This window comes from Neoarius graeffei, chromosome 25 (assembly GCF_027579695.1).
Source record: "Neoarius graeffei isolate fNeoGra1 chromosome 25, fNeoGra1.pri, whole genome shotgun sequence".
NCBI classification, from domain to species: domain Eukaryota; kingdom Metazoa; phylum Chordata; class Actinopteri; order Siluriformes; family Ariidae; genus Neoarius; species Neoarius graeffei.
The window spans coordinates 47,377,562-47,393,347 of record NC_083593.1 but is presented as its reverse complement, the minus strand read 5'-3'; the positions used below and the strand labels follow the sequence as shown (position 1 = coordinate 47,393,347).

The 15,786-nt window shown below is 42.2% G+C and overlaps 1 protein-coding gene across 3 annotated transcripts in view; it reads right to left on the bottom strand.

Moving 5' to 3' along the window:
- Window positions 1-15,786, bottom strand: part of tacc1 (transforming, acidic coiled-coil containing protein 1) — a 106,189-nt gene that overhangs the window by 39,119 nt on the left and 51,284 nt on the right. Inside the window, exon 1 of one of the 3 annotated variants that reach the window (XM_060909163.1) lies at window positions 5,257-6,050. The exons of the other annotated variants lie outside the window; for them this stretch is intronic. Coding sequence (XP_060765146.1) covers window positions 5,257-5,402 — 146 coding nt within the window. The 5' untranslated portion in view covers window positions 5,403-6,050. Of the gene's footprint in view, window positions 1-5,256; window positions 6,051-15,786 lie in introns of those variants that run through there. 3 annotated transcript variants of the gene reach the window in all.

Below are 15,786 nucleotides of genomic sequence, written 5' to 3'. Positions count from 1 at the left end.
CACACAAAATGAAGACTGGTTGTGTTTCTGAGCAGCTCTGAGTCAGATACAGAACTGAGTCACTGAGAGTGTGTGTGTGTGTGTGTGTGTGTGTGTGTGTGTGTGTGTGTGTGTGTGTGTGTGTGTGTGTGTGTTCCTTGCTGCTCAGTGAAGTGCTCTGTGTATTTGTGTTCATCAGTGTGAACAGCCACAGTCATTCCAGGAATGTGGAAAGAAAAGAAAATTAACAGAGAAAAACAAAGGAAAAGAGATGAGAAGAGGAGAAGAGAAGAGAAAGTCTTCAGAAAGGAATGCTATCACAAAGACAGGATGTAAACAGAAGAGCTCTCACTAAACTGCCAAACCACAGCTGCTCTTCTCTTTATCCACACACACACACACGCACGCGCGCACACACACTTTTCATTTCTGTCTGGTGAATAAGCCAGTCACTTGTATGAGAAAGGATGCAGGACACAGAAGGAATTCGCTTCAGGTGGCAGAAATTTCCCGCACAGTTTTACAAACCCAAGCCAATAAAAAACCGGTCGGCCGGCTGTAGCAATTTCTTACAGTGAAATAGCAAAATAGAGGAACTGCTTAGAAGCCGTACTGACACCCGACTATTGCTGCTTTGATATTTCCTTTCTATTTCTGAACGTTTTACTTAAAAACAACAAAACAGACTCGTAGTTTCAGATCAGCCTGTACAATCTCAAATGTGCAACAATTTGTAATTTTGCAACCGAACCGTAAGGTTTCTGCAACCGCTGTAACGCGTCCATATCAACAGCAGATATCCTGATGTCATGTACCATTTCAGCATTGACGTCCATATTTACTCTGTGTGTGATAGAGTCGCTGTTTCCGTGTGGATGGGAAAAACGTACACTTTTGAAAACACCAACGTCACGACACCGACCTGCGTGGACCTGCTGCAGTTTTACACGTGTTAGGAATGTGGTGCAGGTTATTATGTTTCGTTCAGGATTGTTCGAGATTGTTACAGGTTGTTATGCTTTGTTACAGGTTGTTCGAGATCGTTACATGCTATGTTTTGTTACAGGTTATGTTTTGTTACATGTTACGTTTTGCAACAGATTGTTTGAGATTGTTACAGGCTGTTACAGATTATGTTTTGTTGCAGGTTTTCAGAGACTGTTACAGACGGTTATGCTTTGTTACAGGTTGCTAGATTGTTACAGGCTGTTATGTGTTGTTACACATTGCTTGAGATTGTTACAGGTTGTTAGATTGTTACAGGCTGTTCTGTGTTGTTACACGTTGTTCGAGATTGTTACAGTACATGCTATGTTTTGTTGCAGGTTGTTAGATATTATTACAGGTTGTTGTGTTTTGTTACATGTTAAGGCCAATTTATGCTGACAACACAGTCCTCGCAGACGGTGTCGCAGATGGCGTCTGCGTAGCCTCCCCCTTCGCAGACGCTCTGCGCGCACCTCCCAAAAATTGTGACCACCGCAGAAGCCTCGCAGACAGCGTCGCAGACAAGAGGGCTCTGATTGGTCCACTCTACATCCGCTGTACACGCACTTCCGCTTCCCTACTTTCCCGGTTTGTTTTGTTTTCACGACCGCCATTTTTAAAAACACGAGCGAAGATGGAGCAGCACGAAGAGCGGTTGATTGAGGAAATGAGGAAGTACGTACATCTATACGACTCCAGTTCTAGTCATTATAAGTAACCGGAGGATAAACACTCCACTAACCACACCCACCAACTACTCCTAGCGATTTCGCAACTTCGCGCCCCCTTGTGTTGTGGCGGTGAATAACATCGCGCATTACTCCCCGCTCAACGATACATTACAACTGTCTGCGAAAAGCTATCTGCGAAAGCCTTGTCACAAGAGCATGCAGAGGCCCTTATGTTTTGTTACAGGCTGTTAGAGATTGTCACAATCTGTTTTGTTACAGGTTGTTACATGTCATTTTTTGGTATCGGTTGTTACAGATTGTTATACTTTGTTACAAGTTGTTATGTTTTGTTACAGATTGTTACATGTTATGTTTTGTTACATGTTGTTAGAGATTGTTATGTTTTGTTGCAGATTGTTACAAGTTATGTTTTGTTACAGGTTGTCAGAGATTGTTACAGATGGTTATGCTTTGTTACAGGTTACGTTTTGTTACAGATTGTTCAAGATTGTTACAGGTTGTTGCATGTTTTTTTGGTACAGGTTGTTAGAGATTGTTATGCTTTGTTAGAGGTTATGTTTTGTTAGATTGTTATGTTTTGTTACAGGTTGCTAGAGATTGTTACAGGTTGTCATGTTTTGTTAAATGTTGTTACATTTTGTTATTGGCAGGACAAACCACAGTGCAGATGGAGATTTTGGATAAGATTTAGGTCTTGTTGACTTTCTGTTTAAGAACAACCTAAAGCAGTAGTTCCAGATCATCGTCAGTCCTTATATTTGAATCCCTGTGTTCATCTTTATTTTTTTAAAGCTCTGGTGTTTTTCTGCACTTTGCTTTCTCTCTCAATTCGCATGCTCTCAATGTTACTCTTCATCCATTTGACATATCAGTATGACATGCTACAGTATGATGGGCAGTGGGAGCTCAATAATTAAGGCTCTGGCTTACTGATCAGAAGGTCAGGGGTTCAAGTCCCAGCAGCACCAACCTGCCTTTGGGTTCTTGAGCAAGTCCCTGAACTCTATCTGCTCCAGGGGCACTATATCATAACTGACCCTGCACTCTGACCCCAGCTTGGGATATGTGAAGTACAGAATTTCACTGTGCTGTAATGCATGTGACAAATATTCTTCTATCGCCACCTACAGGGCTGGCATGCTCACGTTTTATGTTTTCAAGTAGATGATATATATTTGAAAATTCTGTTCACATGAGGGCAGCATGGTGGTGCAGTAGTCAACACTGTCACCTCACAGTAACGGCATTCTAGGTTCGAACCTGCCAGTCGACTGGAACCTTTCTGTGTGAAGTTTCCATGTTCTCCTTGTACCTGCATGGGTTTCCTCCCACAGTCCACAAAGACAGCTGGATTAGGTCAACTGGCTACTCTAAACTGCCCATAGAGATTGTCTCTCTGTGTTAGACCTGCAATAGCACGGCGACCTGTCCAGGGTGTACTCTCGGCCAATGCCAGCTGATTGGCTCCAGCTCACTTGTAAACCCGTAGCTGATTTTTTTTTTAGAAACTGGTCTGATAAGAACTATGTTTCGAAAAATATCTGTATACGTGTATGGACGAGGCCTTAGATTGACTTGTGTTTAAACACAGCTAATGTAGTCGAGTCAGACTCTAAACACAACTACAGTGGGGCAAAAAAGTATTTAGTCAGTCACCAATTGTGCAAGTTCTCCCACTAAAAAAGATGAGAGAGGCCTGTAATTTTCATCATAGGTATACCTCAACTAAGAGAGACAAAATGAGAAAAAAAAATCCAGAAAATCACTGTCTGATTTTTAAATAATTTATTTGCAAATTATGGTGGAAAATAAGTATTTGGTCAATAACAAAAGTTCATCTCAATACTTTGTTATATACCCTTTGTTGGCAATGACAGAGGTCAAACATTTTCTGTAAGTCTTCACAAGGTTTTCACACACTGTTGCTGGTATTTTGGCCCATTCCTCCATGCAGATCTCCTCTAGAGCAGTGATGTTTTGGGGCTGTCGCTGGGCAACACGGACTTTCAACTCCCTCCAAAGATTTTCTATGAGGTTGAGATCTGGAGACTGGCTAGGCCACTCCAGGACCTTGAAATGCTTCTTACGAAGCCACTCCTTCGTTGCTCGGGTGATGTGTTTGGGATCATTGTCATGCTGAAAGACCCAGCCACGTTCCATCTTCAATGCCCTTGCTGATGGAAGGTTTTCACTCAAAATCTCACGATACATGGCCCCATTCATTCTTTCCTTTACACGGATCAGTCGTCCTGGTCCCTTTGCAGAAAAACAGCCCCAAAGCATGATGTTTCCACCCCCATGCTTCACAGTAGGTATGGTGTTCTTTGGATGCAACTCAGCATTCTTTCTCCTCCAAACACGACAAGTTGAGTTTTTACCAAAAAGTTCTATTTTGGTTTCATCTGACCATATGACATTCTCCCAGTCCTCTTCTGGATCATCCAAATGCTCTCTAGCAAACTTCAGACGGGCCTGGACATGTACTGGCTTAAGCAGGGGGGCATGTCTGGCACTGCAGGATTTGAGTCCCTGGCGGCGTAGTGTGTTACTGATGGTAGCCTTTGTTACTTTGGTCCCAGCTCTCTACAGGTCATTCACTAGGTCCCCCCGTGTGGTTCTGGGATTTTTGCTCACCGTTCTTGTGATCATTTTGACCCCACGGGGTGAGATCTTGCGTGGAGCCCCAGATCGAGGGAGATTATCAGTGGTCTTGTATGTCTTCCATTTTCTAATAATTGCTCCCACAGTTGATTTCTTCACACCAAGCTGCTTACCTATTGCAGATTCAGTCTTCCCAGCCTGGTGCAGGTCTACAATTTTTTGTTTCTGGTGTCCTTTGACAGCTCTTTGGTCTTGGCCATAGTGGAGTTTGGAGTGTGACTGTTTGAGGTTGTGGACAGGTGTCTTTTATACTGATAATGAGTTCAAACAGGTGCCATTAATACAGGTAACGAGTGGAGGACAGAGGAGCCTCTTAAAGAAGTTGTTACAGGTCTGTGAGAGCCAGAAATCTTGCTTGTTTGTAGGTGACCAAATACTTATTTTACCGAGGAATTTACCAATTAATTCATTAAAAATCCTACAATGTGATTTCCTGGATTCTTTCCCCCCATTCTGTCTCTCATAGTTGAAGTGTACCTATGATGAAAATTACAGGCCTCTCTCATCTTTTTAAGTGGGAGAACTTGCACAATTGGTGGCTGACTAAATACTTTTTTGCCCCACTGTATATATGGACTCGTTTTATGTAAAATGTCCTTGTAAACATCTTTTTAATTGAGTTTTGTACATAAAACGAGAACATTGCTAATTTATATATGTAAACACAGCTACAAAGTTGCTGCATCAGACTGTCTCATAGCTTTTAATATCGGTGTTTAAAGTCAACCACATGCCTTTTTCGCTCAATATAAACAATCCTGATGGAAACAGAGAACCACCAAAATCGAGTCTCCTCCTGATGGCAGGTGTGTGTGTGTGTGTGTGTGTGTGTGTGTGTGTGTGTGTGTGTGTGCAGGTGGAAGAACAGAAAGAGTTAAACCTGTCCAGCCTGAGCGCCTGTTGATCTTTAGTCATGTTGACATGAGAGACGACTTGCCTGAAGCTCTGAGATCTCTCCTCTTCCTCGTCGTCTTCTTCCATCTCCCTGTTTTGGACGCCGTTCTCCTCTAGCTCGTCCTCTCCTGCTCCTTTCATGGCAGACCAAGTCCATTTGGCCCACTGCACAGGCGACAGCCACGACATCTCTTCTTAAAAACACGCACGTCTTCACGGATCCAGAGCCGAGCTTCTCTCTCTCTCTCTCTCTCTCTCTCTCTTTTCCTCTTAATCTCTTTCTATCCTCCTACGTCCTCAGGTCGCGTTTCATTGCAATTCCTTGCTTCTTAAAATTTCCGTCCTCTTATTTTAATCTTGCTTACCCCTGTGTTTCTCTCTCTCTCTCCTTCATGAGATGTTTTTTCATCAGCAGGAAACTTCACGTGGCACTTGAGTCACGTTTCATGCCACTATCTTCTTCTCACGATGTTTTCTTCTTTTGATGTCAAGTCCCTCTCTCTCTCTATCTATCTTATTCTATATATCTTTCATTCGAACACATTCTCTTGTTTTATTTATCTTCCTAAAGGTATTAAAACTCTTCAGGCTGTAGGTTCTTCACAGTCGGTTACTGCTTCTTCCTCTTATGTCAGCTTCCTCAATCTCTCTCTCTCTCAGTTCTCTAAACTCAGAATGCCACAGCACTGATCAGCTGTCTCACCCTCCCTCCCTCTTTCCCCTCTAGGGTTGGATCGGACTATTTGGGAGAAAAGGATGGGGGGGGGACTGGAGATTTTCCGTTCAAATGGTCTGAAAAAAAAAAAAGTCGTTTTTTTCAGTCTAGCTGGTTTAGCAGCCCACCCCCAATTTTCTCATCATGGCCGTAATCAGGCAGATCTTCATCAGCGTCATCAAAGTGCATAAAAACGGGGAAACAATACAGCGTGAGAAAGTGTGTCAGAGATACAGAGAGAGAGAGAGAGAGAGAGAGAGTGTGTGTGAGTGAGTGAGTGAGTGAGTGAGTGAGTGTGTGTGTGTGTGTGTGTGTGTGTCCATGGTTACAGCATAGAGGCTGTGGAATGCAAATCCTCCTCACTGGGTTCCCCATTAACCATCTCCAATCCTGAATGCTCACAAACACACACACACACGTACCTGTTTGACATGCCTTTTAGTGCTCTGCCTGAGGCAATCTCTGTTCTCATCTCGCCATTGACTTCACAACCCCCGCCCGGGGGCTGTGTGAGCACTTTCCCATACATATGCCTCCATTTCCCATCAACCACGCTGACAAAACAAACGGCCACGCAAAGTGCACAGACAAGGGAGCGTTTAGGACCAAGACAACTTCACTTAATAGATTTCAAGTGCAAAAAGGTGACTTAAAGGAGTGTGGGAACAAGGTAACTTAAATAGTGTTTATTGACAACTGTACTTGGAAAAAGCTTGGGAACAAGAAGCCCAAGAACATGTCTTTTATTTAAGGAGTTTAGAAATAAATCATTTGTAGAAATGTTATTATAACAATCGATGATGGGGGTGATTGACGGCCAACATAAAGTGGAGTTAAGGCTCATTTATTCTCCATTTATCTCCAAAAAATGAACATCTATTTCAAACGACGTAACCATCACTGCCAACGTACGGTACTTCCATGAATCCTTTACATTGGCATGCGTGTTAAGCAAGGTATCCACTAGAGGGCAGCTCAGAGTAAAACTTTTCCGACATAGCGACAGCGAAGGAGGTCGTAATAATGTACAAGGCAGCGTTTTATACAGTGGTAGATGTTTAAAGGAGAACTGAAGGCAAATTTTTTATTATCAAAATTCTATTTCTCATTTTAAGTATTACATTATTGTGGAAAGTAGTCAGCTGGGATAGGCTCCAGCTTGCCTGCGACCCTGTAGAACAGGATAAAGCGGCTAGAGATGATGAGATGAGAAGTTCCTATTAAAGCTAGACAGCCTTTCGATTTCATAAAATCAGTGAAATTTAGTAAGGGGATTCCCGAACAAATAATGTGCCTGAAATCGCTTGCTTTTCACAGTCAAGCAGACAGAGGAAGTCCGTGTGCACATGCGCAGATTCACCTTCTTCTTCTTTTGGGTTTTACGGCAGCTGGCATCCACAGTATTGCATTACTGCCATCTACAGGTTTACCTTTGACTGTGCACTGATCGTTCCATCATTTTGTCGCTAAATGAACAGCTGATCACACCGAGGTGCTTGCTGACTGCCGATATTTATTAGTTTGGTCCTGTGTTTCCTTTCCTTCACAACATAATGTCTTTTCTTCTCGCTTTAAGTTACTGTAGTCAGTCTTTCACGTTTCATTCGCACACTCATGTCCTCCGATTTTTTCTCCCGTTTCAAATTTGTATTCCACAATGCCTTGCGTGAACGGGGAAAGCCCACCACGTCATGCATGACGTAGTATCTTGAATAGGGTCATGGTGAAGCAGGAAAAAAAATAGAGAATTTAGGGCCATGTGGCCCTAAATTCATTAATTGTTCAATTTAAAAAAAAAAAACCGAATAAAATTGGAAGTCTGTGATTCAAATTGAGTAGCTTTCAGTCCACTAAACAAAAATAATTGAGTGTCAGGGAAAATTCTTTTTATGACCTAAACTTGAAAAATCTGAACTCTACCTTTAAAGTGGCTGGTGAGCATATTTATAACAGTAAAACACTGACAGGGACTGTTTTACTGCACAAGGAGAGGAGTATTTTTACTTTTGATAGTTTAAGTTGGCGATAATACTTACACACTTTTACCTGAGTAAGGTTTTGAATGCAGGACTTTTACTTGAAGTGGAGTATTTTCATAGTGTGGTGTTAGCACTTTTATCTAAAGGATCTGGCTACTTCTTCCACCACTGGTATTTTATATGAACAGCATGAAGGCACAGAAAGAGTCAAAACAAGACAGAACAAGTCCAGAATATTAACATTTCCCTCACGTGTTGATAAACAACTCGGAAAAGGTTCCATAAATCTATAATAACACCTTAATTACACTTAGCAACTGCTAACTCTTATCTCTGGCAGAACCACAGGTTAGAAAGAAGTTTTACTGTTTGAATTATACCCAAAAGTGAGCAGTTGATGTGGAAAAATCTAGCAAGCACACTGAATTGATGGATAGTTGTATCTGAGAAGTTATTTTGGTTACATTCGTCTTGGCTAACATCAGCTAACAGTTAGCTAGCTATGTTTCTCAGCACACTCTTGGTTAACTAACTAACTAACTAACTAACTAACTAACTAACTAACTAACTAACTAACTAACTAACTATTGGAACGATTTAATTTTTGGATAAGGATATTATAAATCATGATAAAAGGTCAGGAATTTCATATTTGTTAATATGAAAATGCCTAGAAGTGAAGAATTACAGCCGAGAACAATACAACGTCTCTGTTCCGTCAGAGACACAGCAGACTACATTCTCCAGCCCGAATAAACGTGCTAAAAATAAAGCACGTGTGTGTGTTGGTGGCTGTTGCTATGCTCAGCGCTGCAAACAATCCCATCACACTCTGAACACTACCACGCTGCATCTCTACTGAGCACTTAGATAGGTCAAACACTGCCAGTAGCTGTGTGTGCTTATGTAACGGTGTGTCAGCAGAGTGAGGCTGAACAGTGGCATGCAAGAAACAGAATATTTTGTACTCTGGAAAACACGTGATGATAATTCACTGTAGCGTGCTGTTATTATTTTTATGTGATTTTTGCACAAGTGGTTTGGTCTTTGGAAGGAAAGAATCTCATTGGATGGCTGCCCTTAGTCAGTTTTAATGCAAATTTGAAATGCGTGGCTGTGTTTGTGTGTGTGGAAGTGTGTGATCACATTCTCTGATAAATTAAACCCAGTTAAGCCGATATTACCGGACTAACTGATAAACGACAGCGTCTAGACTGGAAGTGACGTGACATGGCGAGTGTGTAAGCCTGCTGTGGCTTGATCTCAATTCACTAAATGTGTCATATTATACTCAACAAAAATAAAAACTTTACACTCGTTTCAAAGTCAATAATTTGAACATTTTGGAAAATAGGTTTGAAATAACGATTGTATTCAATTATCTTGTCATTAAAGATGCTATAGCATACAGATCATGTTTGTCATGGAATCGGTTCCACCGGAAATGCGACGACAATGTCCATGATCAAAAACTGTGAGTCACAACTCAATGAAATCATGTCAATATCGGGTGTGTCCTCCATGGGCGTTCACAACTGCGATACAACGTCTCCTCATGGATTGGATGATGCGTCTGAACACAGCTTGGGGAATGCGCCGCCATATTTGTACCAACATGGCACCAAGCTCCTGCAAGTTCTGTGGAGGGTTCCTTACGGTCGGCTGTGGTGCCAGTTTGATGGAGACGTGTCTGGAGATTATGGATGGTCTGTCGACTGCATCCCATAACCCTCGCAACGTCAGTGATGGATGTTCCCGTATTCAGCATGCCAATGGCACATTCACGCTGAATGTTTGACAGTCGTGGCATTGCAAATTAACGAATAATTAACCATAAAACCTTGTTTTTCTGAGATGACACTCTACTCTGCTACCGTGAGATCAATTGCACGTGTATCAATAGGTCACGTCACTTGTGTCACGTGGAAACGTCATTTTAGCGTGCAGTGCTCTCGCACGTGCTACGTAGGCCCGACCAGTAGAATGAATGTGTGACGTAATGTCCTTGACAATGCATTTAACCATAATCACAACAAGAACTCTTTCAAGAAAAGTTTCTAAACACTATTTGAAAAATAATGAGTGTCAAGTTTTTATTTTTGCTGAGTATATTTCTCATTAGATTTCCCTACTGAGTCACAAATAACACTACAAAGGGAGCAGCGTTATTTTGCAGCATCACCCTACTCAGTGTTTTTATAAATCAGAGTCGAGACATTACTTCTAAAGGACGGCGCAACTTTTTGGGCATCCAGGTGAGAGACAGGGCAACTAATTTGGGCAACAGACAATTGGCAACAACCAATCAGTTAAGAGCAACTAAAAAAATCATGAGCTACCCATCACTTTTAACTTGACGCAAGAGAGCTAACATTATCCCCACACAGCTAGCGATAACTTTTAGCTAACTATGTTTCGCAAAAATCACCACTAGTTAGTTAAAGGAGAACTGAAGTCATTTTAAAACTTGTTTTATTTCTTAATTAACGTGTTATTCAATTACGTTTTCAGTTTTAGTAACCTTATATTGTGACTCGTATTGGCAACTATCCATCCATCCATCCATCCATCCATTATCTGTAGCCGCTTATCCTGTTCTACAGGGTTGCAGGCAAGCTGGAGCCTATCCCAGCTGACTATGAGTGAGAGGCGGGGTACACCCTGGACAAGTCACCAGGTCATCAAAGGGCTGACACAGAGACAAACAACCATTCACACTCACATTCACACCTACGGTCAATTTAGAGCCACCAATTAGCCTAACCTGAATGTCTTTGGACTGTGGGGGAAACCAGAGCACCCCGAGGAAACCCACACAGACGCGGGGAGAGCACGGAAATTCCACACAGAAAAGCCCCCATCGGCCGCTGGGCTCGAACCCAGGACCTTCTTGCTGTGAGGCAACAGTGCTAACCACTACACCACCGTGCCGCCCTATTGGCGACTAATTGCAATAAAATATTATACTTATCGGCCTATTCGGTTTTTAGCCATGTTGAATTTAGTTCGTTTGGTCCACGGCAGGCGTCGCTTATCCGCACAATCTTCACGAGACTTGTGCGAGACTTCGAAAAGTGAAGTGTCAGCCAGGTGTCAGTGCCGCCATTTTGAAAACTGTTTTCCAAACGAAATATTGCGCAAAAACGAGTTTAAATGACGATTACTGTCTACTTTTTTCAAACTTTCCTGATTGCTGTCAAAACAAACAAAACTTCCGGCTTGATTACATCAGCATTCAAAAGAGTGCGCGTGCATCTTTTGACAATGTTGGCAGATGTTGGTCACTTTGATTTCCGCTGTACGTTTTACTTCCGTCCTACGATGTCTCGCACAGGTCTCAATGAATCTCGTTTACGGCCATTGCTTTGACATATGGTCTGATATATTACAGAGCATATTTCAAACACTCATAACTTGCTATAGCAGTGACAAAATAGCTAACAAAAATGCATTCCTATATTTAATAAAATGAGATAAATAGAATTTTGATAATTAAAAATTTGCCTTCGGTTCTCCTTTAAATCCTATTCAATCTCTCTGGAGCAGTGGTTAGCTAACGGCAGTTTACACTTTGCTGAAAAAAAAATCAACTTGAGCACATAAAAATAGATGTCTGCTGGTTTTCTAAGCATTTGATGAGGTAAATTCACCGCTTTGGGTTTACACAGAACAACTTCTCATCCCATCTCATTATCTGTAGCCGCTTTATCCTGTTCTACAGGGTGGCAGGCAAGCTGGAGCCTATCCCAGCTGACTACGGGTGAAAGGCGGGGTACACCCTGGACAAGTCACCAGGTCATCACAGGGCTGACACATAGACACAGACAACCATTCACACTCACATTCACACCTACGGTCAATTTAGAGTCACCAGTTAACCTAACCTGTATGTCTTTGGACTGTGGGGGAAACCAGAGCACCCGGAGGAAACCCACGCAGACACGGGGAGAACATGCAAACTCCGCACAGAAAGGCCCTCGCCGGCCACGGGGCTTGAACCCGGACCCTCTTGCTGTGAGGCGACAGCGCTAACCGCTACACAGAACAACTTACCAGCATAAAAAGATACAAGTTGTCTCTCTTTTTCTTCGCTCCACTGCTGTTGAGATGTCATAATCTTTGTTGAAAAATTCAGACGCTGTCAGGTGGTCATGTGAGTCGCTGCTTGCACTCTGATTGGATGAGCTTAAAAAGTCACCCGAAATGACCAAAATCGTTCAGATAGAAATTATGTTGCCCAATCTCAATGGGAAAGTGTCGAAGCACAATTGCCCAGCAACATTGCTCGTGTATCATCACCTTAAGTGACTCCCAGTTGAACTTATACATAAGAAGTAGGGAGCTGAATCCCAAATAAGCATTTCTGGTTACATTACATTACATTACAGGCATTTAGCAGATGCTCTTATCCAGAGCAACGTACAACGTACCCAGAGCAGCCTGGGGAGCAGTTAGGGGCTAGGTGCCTTGCTCAAAGGCACTTCTGCCATTCCTGCTGGTCCAGGGAACCAAACCGGCAACGTTTTGGTCTCAAAGCTGTTTCTCTAATCTTTAGGCCATGGCTTCGCCCAACAACTTTATTAGCATTTTTGATGCTCCCTTGGTGACTTCATCTGGGGACAAGGATCCCCCATGAGATCCCCTGAATTCCTAGGACATAGTGCAAGTAGAACACTAGGTAGTGTGCCTATATAGGGAGTATGTGGCTGGATGGTCCAGCTTCCTATAGGATTTACAGTGCACTACATAGTGTACAGGAGCCATTATTTCATACCTTTTGGGGTTCATCTGTACAGAAAGTGAATTAGAAATTAATCTTAACACCTCACTGAATTACGAAGGCCGGAGAAATGGTTTCTATCTGGATTCATTTTACAAAAATGAGATATAAAGTCCATCATCAAACTCTAAAAGCCACGCCCCCATCTGAGTCTGCCGTTCACAGTGAGCAATACCAAACTAAGGCACATTTAGGGGGGAAAAAAGGAGGCTGGAGGAAATGTGTTTTGGATTTGATGACAGTTTATGAGGTTTGTTCTTTCCAGACGGCCACCCAGACCCTCCTGGAGCTTTTTTTATGTTTTATTTTTCTTTTTAACTGTGAAGGACGTGAGGTTGGGATTCCACTCCAGCGGCTAAGCAGAACCAAATGAGCACAGGTCAGATTTCAAAAGATTTGGACACGAGCCACAACAGGAGCCAGGGGTAGGGGAATTTATTTTTTTTAAAAAAGAAGCCTCCAGAGAAAAAAAAAGTCAGAAAGCACGCGTGTGAGTGAGACAACAGCTTCTTAATATGCAAAGTCTCTGAAATTCCAGAAAACGCCCTGCCATAACTGTTTTGTTAGTTTTAGTATCCTCCTGAGCCACACAACAGAACACAATAACACATCTCCGAGTGTCTGACCGGCTGTGCTCCAAATCAAGTCTTAGATTCAAATATTCAAGTGGTGAGTGCTGTGCAGAGGGAAAAAGAAGGAGTTGGTCCAGGAAAAAATGCTGAGGCCGGTGTATGCGACCTGCTAATTACAGAGTAGAGAATTTTTGTGGTGCTCCAAAACTGATCCAGTCAGCCACAAACAGAAACGCCCTGCCCCGGTTCAACCAGATGTGGAGAGGCTTGGCTCACTTAGTTATAATCTGACCTTTTCTGACTTGGCCCTAGTTTTGATTTTTATTTTAAATTATTTGGCTCCATCTGGCCTGGTCTGGATTAGTTTGGGCTGGTTTGCCTTGACTCAGTATGTTTCTGACTGAATTTAACATGGTTCATTTTGAGCCATGATGAACACTGTAGGACTAATTTTGTTTGTTTGTTTGGTAGGTTTGATGTCATTTCATCAGATTTGTCCTGGTTATTAATTTTTGGATTAGTTTGGCTCGGTTTGGTTTGAGCTTGTGCAGATCCATCTTGGTTCCTTGATTTTTGGTTGGTTTATGATTTAGTACTGTTGAATTTGGACATATTTAAATATATTTGGTCAATTTTAGCCTTAGTTAATATGGCCACTTTGGCTCTCCTTAGCTTTGTTTTGTATGGTTTCTGGATTTTGTCTGAATTTTCACTGATTTAATTTGATTTCATCTGATTTATCATGGCTTGGCCAATTTCAGGCATTCATTCATTCATTCATTCAAGTCTTATTTGGCCTTATTTTTGGTTTTGATGGACAGATTTCTTCAGTTTTGGTCAAATTTGGTCTGATTTCTTCCTTATTGGCTGAATCTGGCCTGGTTCCATCCCTTTTTGGCTGAATTTGGCCTGGTTTCTTCCATATTGGCTGAATTTGGCCTGGTTCCATCCCATTTTGGTTGAATTTGGCCTGGCTCTGTCCTTTTTGGCTGAATTTGGCCTGGCTCTGTCCTTTTTTGGCCGAATTTGGCCTCGTCCCATCCTTTTTTGGTTGAATTTCATCTGGTTTCTTCCATATTGGCTGAATTTGGCCTGGTTTCATCCTTTTCTGGCTGAATTTGGCCTGGTTCCATCCTTTTTTAGTTGAATTTGGCCTGGTTCTTTCCTTTTTTGCTGAATTTGGTCTGGTTCCATCCTTTTTTGGTTGAACTTTGTCTGGCTTCTTCCATATTGGCTGAATTTGGCCTGGTTCTGTCCTTTTTGGTTGAATTTGGCCTGGTTTCATCCTTTTTTGGCTGAATTTGGCCTTGTTCCCTCCTTTTTTGGTTGAATTTGGCCTGGTTCTGTCCTTTTTTAGTTGAATTTTGTCTGGTTTCTTCCATATTAGCTGAATTTGGCCTGGTTCTATCCTTTTTTGGTTGAATTTGGCCTGGTTCCATCTTTTTTCTCTGTATTCAGCCTGGTTCGATCTTTTTTGGCTGAATTTGGCCTGGTTCTGTCCTTTTTGGCTGAATTTGGCCTGGTTTCTTCCTCTTTTTTGGCTGAATTTGACCTGGTTTCATCCTTTTTTTAAGCTAAATTTGGTCTTGTTTATTCCTTTCTTTGGCAGAATTTGGCCTGGTTTCTTCCTTTTTTGCTAAATTTGCTTTGGTTTGTACCCCTTTTTGGCAGGGCTCACCCTGTTTTCTTCCTTTTTGGCTGAGTTTGGTGTTTATTCTTTGGTTTTGGCTGAGTTTAGCTTGGTTTGTCCTTTTTTTGGCTTGGTTTAGTTCAGTTAGGTCCATCTTATAACTGCTTCTCAGTTGTTTTTTGTTTTGTTTTTTGGTTTTGTTTTGTTTTTTTTGTCATAGGCATGAAATGGAATAGAAAAGAAGGTGAAAGGTGAAAATGTGAGGAATCTCAAAAAGCCACAGCAGGGTGTGTACATTCTGGCACTGATTTACAGAGACAGGCCTCTAATGAGGGTTAGGTAGAGAGGTGAGATAGAAAACGACCAGCCTGGAGTTACTGAAATTGGCTAATAAGCAGTTAGTGCATGAGATAATGCTCTACAGCCCTCAGCTAAAGCCTGACAGAGGAAAGAGGGACACTGACTCAATATGAATTTCAGTATTTGAGGGCCCTAAAATGTCTGATGTTATAACAGATCCACAAAATAGATGTGAATTCCTGCATTTCCAACAATGCATATGGTTTCCTGTAGATATTCAACTCCAGACTGTGATTACTTAGCCTGGGCCCGCCCATCCTAAGTGTGACGCAACACGAGGGCCTGTTGCGAGCTTAGTCTGGCAAGGCAAGCTATCTCCAGCTCTTCCAAGCTCCCGAAAAATCGGAAGCCAATCAACTTTGAGCATCTCTAACGGCCCTGGGTAGAGGCGTGTTCAAGGCAGTGACGTAGTAGAACTGCGACCGGAAGCCATAGATTGTTTACAGAATCTATGCCGGAAGTGCTTCATTCACTAGAAACATTACGAACATGGAGCAGCGGCAAGCCTTTGACACAGCGGTAGATGCTGTATTGAAA